This window comes from Carassius carassius, chromosome 18, assembly GCF_963082965.1.
Source record: "Carassius carassius chromosome 18, fCarCar2.1, whole genome shotgun sequence".
NCBI lineage: Eukaryota > Metazoa > Chordata > Actinopteri > Cypriniformes > Cyprinidae > Carassius > Carassius carassius.
The window spans coordinates 28,904,093-28,921,407 of record NC_081772.1 but is presented as its reverse complement, the minus strand read 5'-3'; the positions used below and the strand labels follow the sequence as shown (position 1 = coordinate 28,921,407).

Genomic DNA, 17,315 nt, shown 5'->3' with positions numbered 1-17,315 from the left:
TGTAGAGACATCCTCAAATCATTCAAGCATAGACAACTAATGGCCTTCTTGCTAGGACAATGGTGAGACCAGAGCTGCAGGGTCCAGAGCACCTGCTGACCAGAACACCATGAACATGAGATATACAGGAAGGGAAAGGGAGACTTCTGAAAGCCCAAAGGCAAAAGAGATGAGATGTCCACCTTTAAGTCAGATTCTGATAAATCTTGTAAATATCATAAATGTATATTGCAAATTCAGAATTCTGTGTGAGTATAGAAATCAACCACTTTGACAATTAATGCTTACACATAACTTAACTTATTTAAATTGTCAGTATATTTTCACGTAGGTGGACAACATTCTGTGTCTGCTCCCCTCCTGCTGTCTGGAAGGTGGGACAGATATAATCAAGCACATACCTCTGGTCTCTTCCCCCACATCGTCACATAATCACTCCCACAAGTGCTGCTCAGTATATCGGGTTTCAGGATATAAAGAAAGTTTCGAGTGGTTGCACTGTGCCAGTCCGTCCTTAAGCAGTTTTACACTCACCAGGTGTGACACTGAAGCTCTGAACATTAGTTTATTGGTGCTCTCATGCATCCTGGATGAACTGTGCAAACTTCTCTGTCTTATCTAGGTGCTTCACTCATCATGTGAGGTGATTTTAACATTCAGACTTTAACACATCAGTACTGGTCACATGTCTGACGTCACTTCTTGATCTTGTGGTATTTTTAAAAACTACTGCACCTCTTCACTTTTTTTGTATTGTTTTGCATGTCTGCTCACATTGCTGCGTCTGACATGAACCCTGTAATCAACACCTCTTCACTGTAGTAATAAAGACGTCTAACTTCCATTTAACCAGCCCATGACAGTTTACTAGGTCATTTGGTTTTTGCTATCATACAGTAATACCTTTAAACTCTGTAAAAACACTTACATTTACATTTAGGAAGTATTTTTATAATAGATATACCAGGCTTTCTGAAATATGCTTTGATCAAACCCAGGCACTTAAACTGTATTCCTGCATTTCTTGCACAATGGCATTAAAATGAACAGGATGCTGTTTTTAAGATGGAAATAAAATGCCAGCCATCGCTGTGGGTTTGAGAGCTAGATTGAGTATGCCAGCTTGGAATTCAATTTCATTTGTATTTTTTTAAAAACCTTTTTTAAAATATTGCTTTTATCAAACTGATTTCTGTAATTAGATCAAAAAGGTTATAATGTTTTAGAATGACAATCCAAATAATACCACAGAACATCACAGAAATCATCACATTTAATGCTAATTCTGCATGTGTATGCTGTTAATTTTCCCATAAAAAGATCACTTCCTGAAGAATTTTGTCTTTAAGGGGGTGTTAATAATAAAATAAAATGACTTGAAACATTTTCCAATGAAGTCATGTTTTGTTTAAAATATTTTGATTACATAAAGGAACAAATTATGAACTGAATGAAACTTCATAATCTCCATGACAAGAAAGAACAGCCACTTCAACCAACCAAAAGTAGTGAAATCTGTTTGTGTGTTTGTCCATTAATATGAGGACTTGAACTACATAACAGGAGTGACCAGGAATCTGATAATGTGGCATTTGTTTGAAATATAGGACAAGGCGAGTTGAAAAATATCAAAGAAGGCCTACAAGCCTCAATTGAGGGCAACCAAATCTTTATCTCATGGAGTTAAAGGAAAGATAAAAGGATTAAAAAACTCCTAAGATCTCAGCTTTTATCTTGTGCATTTTTGTTTTATTTTGCTCTGAAAATATAATAACATTACAGTATTGAAAAAAGTTTGCCTGCTATCTAAGCATTTTTATTTGTACTATATATTTGACATTTACATCATCTTATATCTAATATCTGGCCTGGTGTATATTTCATTAACACTATGAATACAGCAGCCACAGTAAACTGTGAGGACTAGGCAGCCTGCATGAGTGTTGTTACATAAGTCCCAGCTCGGCGATTATTTCTCATTGTGACATGGTTTCTTGGCTGAAGTAGCATAAGGCCGGTCCTCTGGGAGATTAGTCTGTGGCTAAAATTGTGGAAAAGGGGACTGATGTTTATCCTGCTGGCTATTTCGTGTTTTGCATTATTATTTACTCTCACTCATTATGTAAATGAATTATTTGGATTCATGACAGACAACTGCAGAGTTACTCTAAGCTTTGCATGATGGTCACTCTTGCTGTTTGGTCATGTTTTGTTTTTTCACTGGCTCACTGTTGATTCAGCATGTGTTTGTCCCAGTGCCTGATTGTGTGTGTGTGTGTTTTCTTGCAGAACGGCAGAACCCCTCTACATTTGGCTGCCTATAAGGGCCACATTGCTGTTGTGAGGATTCTCCTTGCAGCTGGGTGTGACCTGGATATTCAGGATGATGTGAGTATAACATCTGCGCTCATGAAAACAATTGTATCATTGGTGTTCACACTGTAAGTCTGATTTATTTATCAGATGTTTTTTTTTTTATTTTTTTTTTAGTCATATTATCTTTTAAATGTGGACTCACAGTCCGCAAAGAACAATAACAAAGACAGAATACAGAAGTAAATATGCAGGTCACTTAAGTCAATGTTTACACTTTAATTTGTAAGATGATGTGCTGTGGATGCCAGCTAATTTGTGTGTAGGCAATCAGGAGGGTGAGAAATGAGGATTTTTTTTATATATGACCCTCGGGTTTTCCTTGTATAGGGCTGTCACCGTAAACACCTCACTGTCACTTCACTGACCTAATTCTGATTTGACTGTTCAGACTGAGGTTTCATTGGAAAACATCAGAGCTGTCTCTGATTTAGGACCGAGTGGCTCAAACCAGAATCAAAAAGATCAGATTCCATGTGGTTTGTGCTGTTCATACAGAGACCTGTGTCACATATGAGGGGGGAAAATGGATTTGACCAACTAAAGAGTCATAAATGTGTGTGTATAGTGTGTGTGTGTGTGTGTGTGTGTGTGTGTGTATATATATATATATATATATATATATATATATATATATATATATATATATATATATATATATATATATATATATATATAAATCACAAAAAAATGCCATAAAACCCATATGCCTTTATTCAGTGGAACACAAAAGGAGTAGTTTTGAAGAAACTCAAGACATAAAAGGGCCATAACTCATTCATTATATGTCAAGTCAGAAGATAAATGAGGAACAGACCACAGCACAGGCTTTTGAAACTGATATTTTTGCTATTTTTTTTGTTCACCTTGTGTCTCTACCTTTAGGACGGATGATATTGCACAATAAAAAACTGAAATTTGTTTCCATGAACCTGATCTGTGTTTGGGCAGGCAAGCATGCGATTTTTGTTGTTTCTTCAGTTTTTCCTACAACAGAGGAAGAATCCTGATTTTACAGAAGACAGTCTAGTCCTTTAAAACTCTACAGTTTTCTGTACAGTTCTAACTGAAAACAGAGAAGTGCTGATCTTAAACTGTGTTTCCTGCACTGCTGTTCTGACAAAATCATGTTAACACAGCATCATTTTTCAATGTACATGACCAAAATCTGAAATCTGTAGGAAAGACTGGTCCAAATAAACCTTTCTCTACTTTACTTTTTACTTTTCCCTGTTCCCTGTTCAACATGTCAAAGGAGCCGCCGGGAGTAACACACACCTTCCTCCTGAAAGTGCTGTAATACTTCAGAAGTAACCCTCACCACAAACTGACTGATGTTTGAGTTATATATGTTTCTTGCTCTCAGGGTGATCAGACGGCCTTACACAGATCAGCTGTGGTGGGAAACACTGATGTCATTTCAGCTCTCATTCAGGAAGGATGTGCACTAGACAGACAAGACAAGGTAATATCTCACCTGCACACATGCTAGAAAAAGAGGCGCTATTGCAGGAATTGCAATGATCTTGCAATGATGATATTTAAATATATAAAGAATAATGATAATCTTAATGATAATAATGCTAATCTTATTTAATAAAAATAATCTGGTTATATTGGAAATAAATTCTGATAGGATGGCAAAGACTCTAACATGAAGTGTACTGTACATTATTACACAACTACTTGCTGAATAAATAAATAGACATTAAATACTGACTTGAGTCTGGAGTAATATGAGAGACATGAAACTATCAGAACTATGTATGAAATCAACACTTGTGAATATATATGGGGCCATTTTTTTTTTTATTTAGATTTATACATCATCTGAAATCTGAATAAAGAATATTTCCATTGTTGTATAGTTTATTAGGAGGACAATATTTGGCCAAGACACAACTATTTGAAAATCTGGAATCTGAGGGAGTAAAAAAAATCGAAATATTGAGAAAATCGCCTTTAAAGTTGTCCAAATGAAGTTCTTAGCAATTCATATTACTAATCAAAAATTTAGTTGTGATATATTTACAGTAAGAAATTTACAAAATATCTTCACGGGACATGATCTTTACTTATACTACGGGGCCGTTTAATGCTTAAATCTGATTGGCTGATGAACGTTCTGAGGTGTGCAATTATTTTCTGTGAAACGCACAGCGAAGAAATAGTCCTACTCACAATAGAGATTTAAGTACAAAAACCAGACGAATCCCTTTAAATAAATAATCGGATCGATGTCTTGAGGTGTGGTAACCGTAGTATAAGCGGAATAATTATTATAGTCAATTATTCCTTACTTAATATCCTAATGATTTTTGGCATAAAAGGAAAATCTATCATTTTGACTCATTACAATGTATTTTGGGTTATTGCTACAAATATACCCCAGAGACTTAAGACTGCTTTTGTGCTCCAGGGTCATGTAAAGTTATTGGTTAAAGACTATTATCAAAATCTTTCTTAAATTTTTTAGGAAAGTATTAAGTATATCAATAACTATAAACCCTGTTACTAATTATTATAGTTTATTTGATTTCATTAAAAAACATTTTTACCCTTTTAAATTCAAATAAAAATTTAATTTATGTATAAAACTCAAATGAGGAACCTCCTCATGAACAGCCATTTTTGTATGTTTCTTTATATATTGCATTTGGAATTCCGGATGAAAAGGAGAGCTGTGTTATAGCGGTTATATGTCGTGTGTGCTTCTCAGGATGGGAACACGGCGTTACATGAGGCTGCGTGGCACGGCTTCAGTCAGTCTGTCAAACTGCTGGTGAAGGCTGGCGCCAACGTTCACGCTAAAAACAAGGTACTGCCACGGCAAAACAACCCCAACATTCATTGATGTGCATGTACATAATCTCACAATACGTGGGTAAAAAAATAAAAGGTGGTGCTTTTTTGATTTTGGTTTTCCATTTGACCTCACAAGTGTTTGGCTTATTTTGTTTAAATCTTTTTATATGGGAATCCAATAAAAAATTGTAACATCTTATGATTTCACATTACAAACCAAAAGAGGAGATAAGAAACAAACCGACATACAAAACACCAGAACAACAAGGTATTGAAAAAAGAGAAAGAAAAAAGAAACGAACTATTTCTTTAACACCCTCCCCGCTCTAAGAACTTAAACCAAACCACATTAATGGGACAGTCAACACCACAGATCGACTCAAACTGTGCTATCTAGGTAATGAAGAAAGGGAAACAAGTCCTATTTTAGGCCAGTTTAGCTAACTCTGTAGGTGCTAGGATCCAAGTGAAGTGTGTGAAAGTGTGGTCTAGCCACATTATGACTGCATGAAGAGCACAGGCATAATAACAAAGAGAGAAGTTTGGAAAGGCCATCCTGCCTTCAGCTTTAGATTGACAAAGGTGAGATGTACTTAAGGCCCCGGTATACTTCAAACGAAGTTCGTTCTTCATTTCGGAGCAAAAAGAAGTTTGAAAAGGCTGAGTGACATTAAACTGTTTCCAAACATTGATGGAGGCGGGGTGTAAAGTAATGTAAACATGGCTCGCGACGCTTGTGCATATCCCCTAAACAACAACAATTAAATGATGAAGTGTAGGCACTGACAAGCTGCGCAAATCCAAACTGATAATGAGCGTGGATTTGTGCAGCTTGTCAGTTAACAACGGCTCTGTGTAGTAACAGCTGCTCTGTGTGAAATCACACACCTGATGTTGTTTACCGCTGATTAGAGAACCGGCTTTACTGACCAGATGCGCATTAATCATCGGCTGATATATATCGTGCACCCCTAATTTATTATATTAAACTGGATAAATTAATACACCTTTTTATATTTTATGTGATCTCATCATTTACTTTTGATAAAAACAAAGGTTTATTTTTGTATGTACTATTGTATGTATGCTTATTGACAGAACAACAGCAGCAGCACTATGGTGTAACATTTATTTAAAATGCATGTATTTGGTACTTGCTACCTTATATCTTTACTCTTTTTCTTTCATTCTTTTTATGGCTTTGAAAAAGTTGTCTCAGATGTTTCTCTGTGTCACGTTGCATAACTCCAGTTCGTCCACACCAAGCTTCGTTGCTATTTCTTTCTAGGAATTAAACGCTTTCTCTGAATCTTTAAAGTCTTTCCGCGAGCGATCATACAGGTGTGGACAAAGGTGGGTAGAGTACCCAAAAACTGTACTCAAGTAAAAATAAAAGTACTTCTAGAAATATTTACTCAAGTAAAAGTAAAAGTACTAGTCTGAATAGTTACTTGAGTAAGAGTAAAAAAGTATCGGATAAAAAATCTACTCAAGTAGTTAGTTACTAGTTACTTTGGGTCATATATACTGAGCCTATTTTTATTTAGATATATAGGTAAAATGTATGTAATGTATGTGTGTGTGTATAAATGTATATATTACATCAGCCTTTACTCCAATTTATGTAATTTATTATAAAACCCTGTCTGTTTACGTAACAGATATAGGTGTCATGCCATAACATATTTTTAATGCGACTGACTTTATATTAAATGTGAATTTAACATTGAAAGTTAATGTGATATAAATATTGCTACTAATCAATCTTTCATTGTTCAGAAAGAGCAAATAACATTTACATTTACAACTGTTAACACTGTGAAATCAATATCTTATTTACAGATTCGTACACACATCTGCACTTTGTTGTTTCTGACGAGAGAATTCGCCAGAAAGAGGTATTCAGTCAGGAGCGAGTGAAGGAAGCACCGGCATTTTAGCGATGACTCATCGGAACACTTCTGATTGGCCAATGCTTTAATAAGCTCAACAGAATCGTGTGTGATTGGTTATAATGCGCAGTGCTGTTAAAACGTATCTATCTCTGGCAGCACCAGCAAGCGAACACAAATCTGAATTTAGCAGCTGATGATGATATGACTTGCTGAACGTACTCGTACCGGTGTGATTGTATTAAAATTAATAAAATCTTAATCGGCTATTTTTTGTCTCTTGGAAGCTGCATTCAACTTGACTCCCCTCTGTTATAAGCCACACATTCAACAAACTAATGTCACAGTGGTATCGTGTACTATAATCGAATGTAGCCCAAGTTATTACCTGTCAAACAGTAGACAGCACACGCAGTGTTCATCTAATAAGGATCTCCATCACAAGCAAATAATAGCCTTTGCAGATTTGCTTTCAATTCAGTGCAGTTCCATAGCCACGTTTTCAACGCTGCTGATGTTCTTAAATGTTAAAACAGACGCTCAGCGCTTGCTGCAGGATACTGAAGGAATCATTCAAACTGATTCATGAACCAATTCGCTCGTTTGCCAATTGGTTTGATCAAGCCTTTGAACAGAATTGACTCAAAAGAATGAATCATTCGCGAATGGGCATCGCTCATTGTCCAGAGAAAAGTAGACGGCGCGTTTGGAATAAACTGAAGCATTTATAACTTGTATTGCATTAAGATAAAGTAACGAGAGGAGCATCGCCCACAGTAACGAAGTAAAAGTACAGATTTTTCCCAGAAAATTTACTCAAGTAAATGTAACGAAGTAAATGTAACTCGTTACTACCCACCTCTGGGTGTGGATATATCTGTGCATCTCAGCTATTCTACACTCCAGTGTATTCATGTTGCTAGTGACCAGGATGGAGATATTGTTCTCTCTTACGTGATTTCTGTTGAATGATAAACGAACCTGGAAAAAAAATTGCGTGTCAAAGAAGGTGGCATTTCAGAACACACCCACCGATTGTGTATCCGCCACGGACCAGTGGAAGCTCAAAGGTGTTTAGGAGCCGAAACGAACTCCCCCAGGAAATTCACTTTGATCAGCGGTTTCGAACTCAAAACGAACTTCGTTTCGGCCTGATTTTGTTCGAAATTACATCGTATCAGTTTGTTCTTAGATTTCGTTTGAAGTATATTGGGGCCTTTATTCGATGAGCTTTACAATCCCACAAAAAAAGGAATAATTATCGATTCTAATTGTTTAAAGAAAATCTTGGGCAAGAATATTGGGATATATTTTTTGAAAAGATATAGAATTTGAGAGAGAAAAATTATTTTAATAATATTAACCCTTTTTACTAAAGAAATAGCAAGGGATCTCAAAAACTTAATACTATTTTGCTATTTGTAACCCTGCAGCATAAAAGCAGTCTGAAAAGTCGCTGGGGTATATTTGTAGCAATAGCCAACAATATATTGTATGGGTCAAAATTATAGATTTTTCTTTTATGTCAGAAATCATTGGGATATTAAGTAAATTTCCTTCTGTGAATATATCAAAACTTCATTTTTGATTAGTAATAAGCATTGTTAAGAACTTCATTTGGACAACTTTAAAGGCGATTTTCTCAATATTTTTTTGCACTCAGATTCCAGATTTTCAAATAGTTGTATCTCAAACAAATATTGTTCTATCATAACAAACCATACATCAGAGGTTATCTATTCAGCTTTCAGATGATGTATAAATCTCAGTTTTGAAAAAAATGACCCTTATGACTGGTTTGGTTGCCCAGGGTCACATTTGGTCACAAGAGGGTGAAAATTAGCTTTAAATAATGACTCAAAATCTTTTGTTACCGCAATTTCTAAGTATGTAACTTTCATGATATGCAATTTAAAATAAAAGGAAGTTTTGAATAACTGAGAAATATCAAAACTTTTATAAGCATTAATTCACTCTTAATCCTCTCTTACTTCTTCTGGATCTTTCCCATTTTTAGGTAAAACTGTAATGGTAACTTAAAATAGGAGATAAAAAAACAAACAAACAAAAAACCATAGTATTAGCCTGAGTATGCATTTTAAATAAATAAGATGAGAGAATATTGCTGAACTCTTTGGGATATCCGTTGGGGCCGTGTATATTTCTGACACCGAGAGATCTGCATTAATGAAGTAATGATCCTGCTGAGCTAGAGAAGGGAGGTCAAAGCTTTTATGCAGGTGTCAACAGCTAAGGCCCTAGAAGAGTTTAATTCTTCATAAAATAGTTTAAATCCATCATTATTGTCTTTTGAGACGTTAATATATCACCGTTTTTCGACTTCACTTTTCATATAGTACGAAGAATTCTGTGTCCGTCCTCTTTCAGGCTGCAAAGCAACAAAATGTTTTTTTTTTTTTCTGTACCCACCGTACAGCTGGAGATCAGCTCATGTTATCTCTCTCAGGCAGGAAACACGGCTCTTCATCTGGCGTGTCAGAACGGACACGCTCAGAGCTCGAAGGTCCTACTGCTGGCCGGCTCTCGTCCCGACAGCAAGAACAGCGTAAGCACTGTCAAACTCTGTCTGTTTGATTCATACATGGCTGTGTTTTTGTCATCGAAACAGCATGAAACAAATGTACTATTTAAGTAAAATGAAGCTAACTTGTTTGTCTAGGTAGGTGACACGTGTCTGCATGTGTCCGCTCGATATAACCATCTGAGTGTGATCCGAGCGCTCCTGAGTGCCATCTGCTCAGTGACTGAAAGAAATCATGTAAGGACTTGAACTATTGTTAAAACAGCATTTTGCTGCTCCTTGAGTACGCTGTAATTATGACCATCCTTGAGATGTTTCTGATTTATCCCTCATTGGGAATCTCCTCCGATGTTCAGGCAGGAGACACGGCTTTACACATCGCAGCTGCTCTGAATCACAGGAAGACTGTACGGATGTTACTGGAGGCTGGGGCCGACAGCCGCTTCAAGAACAATGTGAGCACCTTCAGAAATATTGCATGAGCTTAGCAAAGCCCAAAAATGTGTCTGAAGTGTAATTCATAATGCAACAGAACATTCAAGTTAGTTAAACTGTCTAGATGTTTATAGCTGCGATTGGCCAGTGGCAGACTCAACCCATGATTGTTCTGTGTGTGTGTTTTTGGGTGAAGGCGGGAGAGACGGCCCTCGATCAGGCTCGTGAGAATGATAATCCTGAAGTGGCGCTGCTGCTCACTAAAGCTCCACAGGTAAGAAAACACACACAATTATGAGCAATTGAAAAGAAAAGGTTGTTATATTTTTCTTTTATATTTTCATTATATGCTTAACAATAAGAACATTCAACTTATACCAAGTGACCAAATATCAGATTTGGAAGCACATTTGAAAATGGCTCAAATCAGATGCAAAAAAAAAAAAAAAGGGGGGAAAAATTTGTTTTGTCTGTATACACACATGCAGCAAAAATCTGTGCCAGATCAACAAATCAAATTTAGTTTTATCAGCACTTTCATCATTTTTTCATTCTTGTCATTCTAAATCTGTATGACTTTCTTCTCCAGAACACCCCCCCAAAAAAATGTTTTAGCTGTTAATGAGCATATAGTAAGTCCAAAAAAACAATAAACCCCACTGATCTCATTTATATGGTCAATAAAAAAACTCCTTTCACTGGAAGAAAGTCAGTCATACTGGTTTGGAAATCACAACTTTGGGTAAATGTTGACTGAGCGCAACTGGCTCTTAAAGATAGTGAAGATGAGACCCTGATTGGTTTATTGCACGTTACGCCCAAAAAACACCATTACTCATTAAGAGAATAGGGACAACCCGTTTAGACCATGCGCCGGGCACTCCAACCGTTTTTCCGTCGTTAAAATAGCAAAAGTGGATTTGGACACGCCCTGAGTGTACCTGCACTTTGCGCTTTACACTTTGCGTTTAGATTGTTAAAATAGGGCCTTTAATGTCTGTATTCACATGTAGAGCTTCACTCGAGGACGCACTGTGAGGAAGAGGAGGGACAAGATGAAGACTGAGGGCCGAGCGCAGTCAGTCCCACGTGATGAGATGCTGCAGAGAAAGGTAAAGCAGCAAACCTCTCTCTCTTTCAGACACAGTCAACACCCAGTGAGCATCTATAGAAGAAGCCGATGAAGTTCAATCATGCTGTTACTAAATGTTATACAGGTGCTGGTCATATAATTAGAATCAAAAAGTTGATTTATTTCACTAATTCCGTTCAAAAAGTGAAACTTGTATATTATATTCATTCATTACACACAGACTGATATATTTCAAATGTTTATTTCTTTTAATTTTGATGATTATAACTGACAACTAAGGAAAATCCCAAATTCAGTGTATCAGAAAATTTGAATATAATTTAAGACCAATACAAAGAAAGGATTTTTAGCAATCTTGGCCAACTAAAAAGTATAAAAAAAACATTTATACTCCCACAGTAATATGACACATCAGATGTGAAATAACATTTTAAAACAATAATTACAATTCTGATGGTACTATACCTGTATCTCAAGATGGCAGTACTTTAAATGTTGAGTAAGTAAATACTATATGCTATAGTATAGACTTGACAAATAAAACTAAAGATACAAAATTGTAAAATTTACAATCTATATTATGCTGTCTACTGATAATGGGATTGCTGTTGCTTTGGTCCTTTTAGATCTCAGTTCACCATTTGATATGGTTGATCACTGATTTAATTTCTAGATTGGAAAGTTATGTAGGCATTCAGGGTTATCATTTTAACATGGATTCGGCCATATTTCACTAATAGGAAGTTTTCTGTATGTATTGGAAAACATAGCTACTACTTCAGTAGTACACCTCTCTTGTGGTGTTCCCCAGGGATCGATCCTTGCTCCTACACTTTTCTCTTTATACATGCTATCACTGGGATCCCTGTTTTTTATCATGCCTTATCCGTACAAAATCTGTGAATCCAGAATTCTACAGAAAGCACAACTAGACTCAATAGAAATTGAAAGTAATTTATTCACAGATTTGCACACATTCCTGCCTCTTGTGAGTTTAATAAAGCTGGCAATAAATTAAATAGATATTATTATGAACAAGTCATCCATGTATGCATTTAATTTTTATTAATTCTTTTAACCTTGTAATGTTTAATCAAATTGTCTAAGTGGATCTTCCAGTGAAAACATGAGATATCATGCTCGCATCTCGACATCAAGTCATTTCTTTTACAATAAGCGATTACATTTGGATGTACAATAAGAAAGAAAAGCTCTGTTGGTACTTCCGTTTCATTGTGACTTTAATTATTTCCTTAATTAAATTCGGCCTTTGGCTGACAGTAATCGTGTTAAAAAATGTTAAATCATTGTCAGTGATGTAAATTTACTCGTGTGTTTGTGTAGGACAGTGTATCTCCAGCAAATGACACTCATGGCAGTGAAAATTCTCTCCGGAACGACAATGTGTGCGTCACAGAGGCACGTGCAAACAAAAACCGTGAGAAGAGAGTCAAAGAGAGGGTACGTCATGATTGCATTTTCTACTGTACTTTAGGAAATAATGTATAATCAGCCGGGTATATTATGTGAATTATGTTATGTCTTTTGTCACCCTGTCTGGGTTTATACTGCAGTAACGATTGGAAATTGCATGTAAATAGACTCCTTACAAGTACTGCTTCCAGCGACTGTGACTTCGGTTTCTTGTTTCTAAAGAGCTCTCTTTGTTCTGATGTGGGTTCACTGTGTGTTTTTTGCAGCTTTCACCATCAGATGCCCTCATTCGAAGACAAAATAAACACAGTGATCATAAGAAGAAGAGTAAAACGGAGAGATCACCAGCTGTTCCTCCTCATAACTACAAGGCATACCAGCTCTATACTCTCTACAGAGACAAAGATGGCAAGATCATGCAGGCGAGGAACCAGATTCACCATCAGATTAAACGGAGTCATTTCTCAATTAGTGCTCCACTGAAAATCAGAAGTAGTTTGTCAATGACCTGTGTGGGGTGCACATGGGCTACATCAAACATATTTTAAGGGACTCTTAGACATCTTTCTCCTTCTGAGGACTATATAACTATAACCATTTATTGTTACATTACAATCATAGATCCCAAGAATAGATTACAGTAATTAACTGAAGTCTACTTAAAAAGCATTACATTAATTTGTTGTGTATGTGCACAGTTATTAGATTAAGAGCAGTTTGACTGCTTCCTAAAACCTGTTTGTTTCAGAAACCCAGGGCTCATCCAACACTTTCTCCAAAACTTGAAAAATAGCAAATATCTCATGAAGTAATTTGCTATTTGAATTAATAACTGACTTTTTTGTATACGTATAATTTCCTGTTTAGGCCCCACTGAATGGCTGCAGGTGTGAACCTCTCATTAACAAACTGGAGAATCAGCTCATGGCCACAAAAGAGGAAATGAAGTCAGAGATTCAGACTGTACAGGGGCTCATGAACACCAAGATGGGCCAAATGGAGCGCAAGAACAAACATCAGGTGCAAACAGCACAAGACCTTCCAACATAAACCTCTGCGCTTTATCTGAATATAATAGTCCATGTGTTGTCATTAATGAGCCAAAACTGGTCCAATTTGCAGATTCTAGACTCTTCTAGAGTGCTTTGTGACAAAACCTACAAAAGTAGTATCAAGTTTTGATTTGTCAAAACATTTACCTGTTGGTTGTGGTCTATATTGACGACTTGACCTATATCCATAAAGGGAAACTTCAACCAAAACCAATAATCAATTCAGCTTCAGCAGCCCGTAATTTCAGTTGCTAGTGGCCAATCCTTATGCAGCTTGCACCTCAGTTTGAACTTTTATTGGACTTTTCATTTAAATGTTTTATGTACATGGTCTGTTTTTTGGCTTGACTATAGTGTGCATTTTTGCGATTTCAGATCAGAGCTCTAGATAAGATCACTTTAGAGCGAGTGTCTGCTGAGAGGATTGAATGTTTACATCGCATTGACCAGCGAGCCATACAAGAACGCTTGGAAGGAGAAAAAAGACAGGTAATATTCACCAAAAAAATGTACATGATGCAGATAATCATATTTGCATACGTCCCATTTTACATGCATGAGAAACAGAGTGCTGTATGTGTAAAGGAATAAACTCTATTTTTAGTGGCCATGAGTTAATCTTTGGATTACTGCCTTTGTAAGCAGGCGTCAGTGGTCAACGATCTCAAGAACTGGTGCATTTCTAAGATCCACAGTTTGGAGTCGCGTCTCACTGGCGATCGCAGCAACTCTAAGTTACGGCGCTCCTCGTCCCTCACCGACACGTTTTTGGATTGTGATCCCCGTTCCCACACAGCTGTACCAGATACATCTGGAGCCGAAGCCTGCTCCTCTCCATCAGCAAACCAACCAGAGGCCGGAGATGGACGAGAGGCTGCAGCAGCGAGCACGAGTCCCGAGGATGGATCAGTCGGTTACTATGTGATTGATGTGGACTGCGTCTCACCGGGTAAGAGGCTCGTGAAAAAAAACAGCCACACACACATTCACCTGTGTTTCTTTCACACACACACAGGCTAGCAAACAGATTTTCTGGCTCATCTCACATACAGACCGCACTGCATGCAGCATTAATGGTTTTCCTGTGTTTGTTCTCATTTAGATAAAGGCTTATGTAAGTGTTACATAACGTATGTGTGTCATGTAAGCTTATTAGAAGTAAATTAAACAAAACAGAACATCTTTATACACACATGGAGAGATTCCATAACTTGCTCCTGATCCTCTGCAGTGAATGTTTGGACTCTCATTCTGATGGCACCCATTTACTGCAGAGCATCCATTGCTGAGCAAGTGATCTAATGCTAAAGTTTTCCAAATTAATCCTTACATTTATTTTATTTAATTAGAGAGATTCTGTGTGACTTGTGTGCAACGTTAAGTCATTGCGAAGAACTATAATGTTGCAATTAAGTAGCTATTTTATAATAATATGCTATGCTATACCATGGCATGAAAATTAATATTATTTCAGTATTAATATTACTGGTGTCTTCTGAAGCTGTTCTATCTTTTCAGATAAGCAGTCACCACAGAATCAATCTGCACCCCAATCTCCTTGTATAGTCCGTCCTAAGCAGCGATCCCGGGCCTGTAGTGACCCTCACCGAGCACAAGATGAGCCTCAGGATCTGAGTCTGGAGCTGAGACCAGTCTCCGATCAGTGCTGCGAGCACCGGAACCTCAAAAGACGCACCCAACAAAGAGCAAAGACCAAACACAACGCTCCAACCATGACGAGTTCAGGAGCCCCGCACACCTCCGAGGCTTCCTTCGCCCAGGAGCGGGAAAACATGCATGCGCTGGAGGTTACACAGTACTTTTTTGAGGCAGTGACTGTGCAGATGGAGCGCTGGTATGAACGAAAGATTGAAGAAGCACGCTGGCAGGCCAACCAGAGAGCCCAGGCTGACCGAGCCGCTCTGCTGGACAGAATAAGCTACCTTGAGGATGAACTCCGACTGCTGAGAACTAACAAGCAGGAGGAGAGCTAGTACAGAAGATAACACTGGTGTAGCAGACACTGTAACTTCCAGATGGATTTGTGGAGTTCCATAGAGCAGCTAGCACATGAAGATGAGTAGCATCTAAACTGATGTGGAGCAGAAACATACTCTTTGCAATTTCTTTAACCCAAATGCTTCAAGCTACACAAGTTTGATTTCATTTGTCATAACACAAATCAAAATGGAGGGCAAACGCATTCTTAGCACTATAATGGGCATTAGCATAAACTGTCTGCTGAGGTTTGTTTCTGCCAGAGAAACACAAGAATGCACTTTATGTACAGCAGCACTGCATGCTGTCAGAGCCCCGTTCAAGAATCTGTGTCCTTGTTCAATGCTTGCGTGGGTTATGTGTCTGGCTTTAACAGACGTCACATCACAACAGACCGCCACTGCCAAAGATCTGTTCAGACTCCTGGTTCAATAATAGGCACTACAAAGATAAGTGTTTTATTGCAAAAGCAAATTCAAAGGACTGTATTCTTAATATAAAGCATTCAGAAAAATGCATGAACAGAACTACTCCAGTGCTCAAATTTAGTGAAAGTGTCTAAATTATGCCACTGCTTTGGAGGTTTGCTGGATCGTATAAAACCAGTGAACACTGACGAATAAAAGTAATAAAATCTGTCACCGCATACACAGAGATATTAGTATATTAAGTATTAGTCCTAGATTATTTTGTAATGACTTTTTACATGGACTTCATTTCACAGCATGAAATGTCATAACCTGTGATGTTTAATTGAGGACTTTGATGTAGTCTGTACTCACAATGAATTAAGTGTTTGTAACAGCTTCACGTGTGAATGTTTAATTTGGTAGAGAAGTAATCTAATTTAACACTTTCTAATCATTCTTTTAACAAAATTCAGATTACATGGGCCAGGGAAAAAAACTGTTCCTTTCTATGGTAAACGTTTTGAGGCTGGTGTAGAGGTTAAAATCAATTAAATATATTCAACTGTAATGTTGAGGCAGCAAAGAATGAAATAAACTTGACTTTATTCTGGTATCACCCACTTTCCACCATCCAATCAAACATGAACATCGTTTCATATTGACTTTAAGCATTCACAAACGTTGGATCATTTTTGATCACTGTGCTCTTGAATGATGTTTAACCTCACACTGCGTCATCAAGATGTATAACGTGTAGATTGCTGAAAGTACTGTTGAAATGATCAGAAACTCTAAATAATGGTCACCATGATTTCAAGCTGCTTTTTAAAGTTACGCTGATGTGTTTGCCAGTGGCTGTTGATGGTGAACTATGGACTCAAATTGTTTTTGATGCATGTCTTGACAAATGTAACGACCATGTTTGTTTTTTATATACATGTATGACTACTAGAATAATTGTTTACAGCTGTTTCAAAGGGAACATTATTGTTTACTGTCATGCAGCTGTGTAATGTCTAATAAACTGCATCTGTGTAAATTTGTGAAAAAAGAATCCGTTGTCTCGTGAAACGGAGTTATTATTTGATCAGCGATAAAGGCCAGTTTTCCTCTTTATATGCACTTCACACAACAGTGACATCTGTATTGTTTAATGTATAAGCGGTTTCATTATTATAGTTTGATAATATTACATATTTATGCACTTATTCCTTTATGTCAGAGCCACAGGATCTTTTGTTCTGATGTTATGTGGTATTTCAGCTACATAGTAATTATGAC

The 17,315-nt window shown here is 37.1% G+C and overlaps 1 protein-coding gene across 3 annotated transcripts in view; it reads left to right on the top strand.

Moving 5' to 3' along the window:
- The window catches only part of ankrd6b (ankyrin repeat domain 6b), a 30,556-nt gene extending 13,471 nt beyond the window's left edge, over positions 1 to 17,085 (top strand). Inside the window, exons 3-16 of one of the 3 annotated variants that reach the window (XM_059499174.1) lie at positions 2,290 to 2,388; positions 3,740 to 3,838; positions 5,093 to 5,191; positions 9,508 to 9,636; positions 9,751 to 9,849; positions 9,969 to 10,067; positions 10,244 to 10,321; positions 11,061 to 11,159; positions 12,485 to 12,601; positions 12,841 to 12,996; positions 13,442 to 13,594; positions 14,002 to 14,115; positions 14,272 to 14,575; positions 15,145 to 17,085. In XM_059499174.1, the coding sequence (XP_059355157.1) occupies positions 2,290 to 2,388; positions 3,740 to 3,838; positions 5,093 to 5,191; positions 9,508 to 9,636; positions 9,751 to 9,849; positions 9,969 to 10,067; positions 10,244 to 10,321; positions 11,061 to 11,159; positions 12,485 to 12,601; positions 12,841 to 12,996; positions 13,442 to 13,594; positions 14,002 to 14,115; positions 14,272 to 14,575; positions 15,145 to 15,620 (2,121 nt within the window). In that variant the 3' untranslated portion in view covers positions 15,621 to 17,085. The remainder of the gene's footprint in view (positions 1 to 2,289; positions 2,389 to 3,739; positions 3,839 to 5,092; positions 5,192 to 9,507; positions 9,637 to 9,750; positions 9,850 to 9,968; positions 10,068 to 10,243; positions 10,322 to 11,060; positions 11,160 to 12,484; positions 12,602 to 12,840; positions 12,997 to 13,441; positions 13,595 to 14,001; positions 14,116 to 14,271; positions 14,576 to 15,144) is intronic. The other 2 variants (XM_059499175.1, XM_059499176.1) reach the window with 2 other exon arrangements.
- Positions 17,086 to 17,315: the final 230 nt, after the last annotated feature.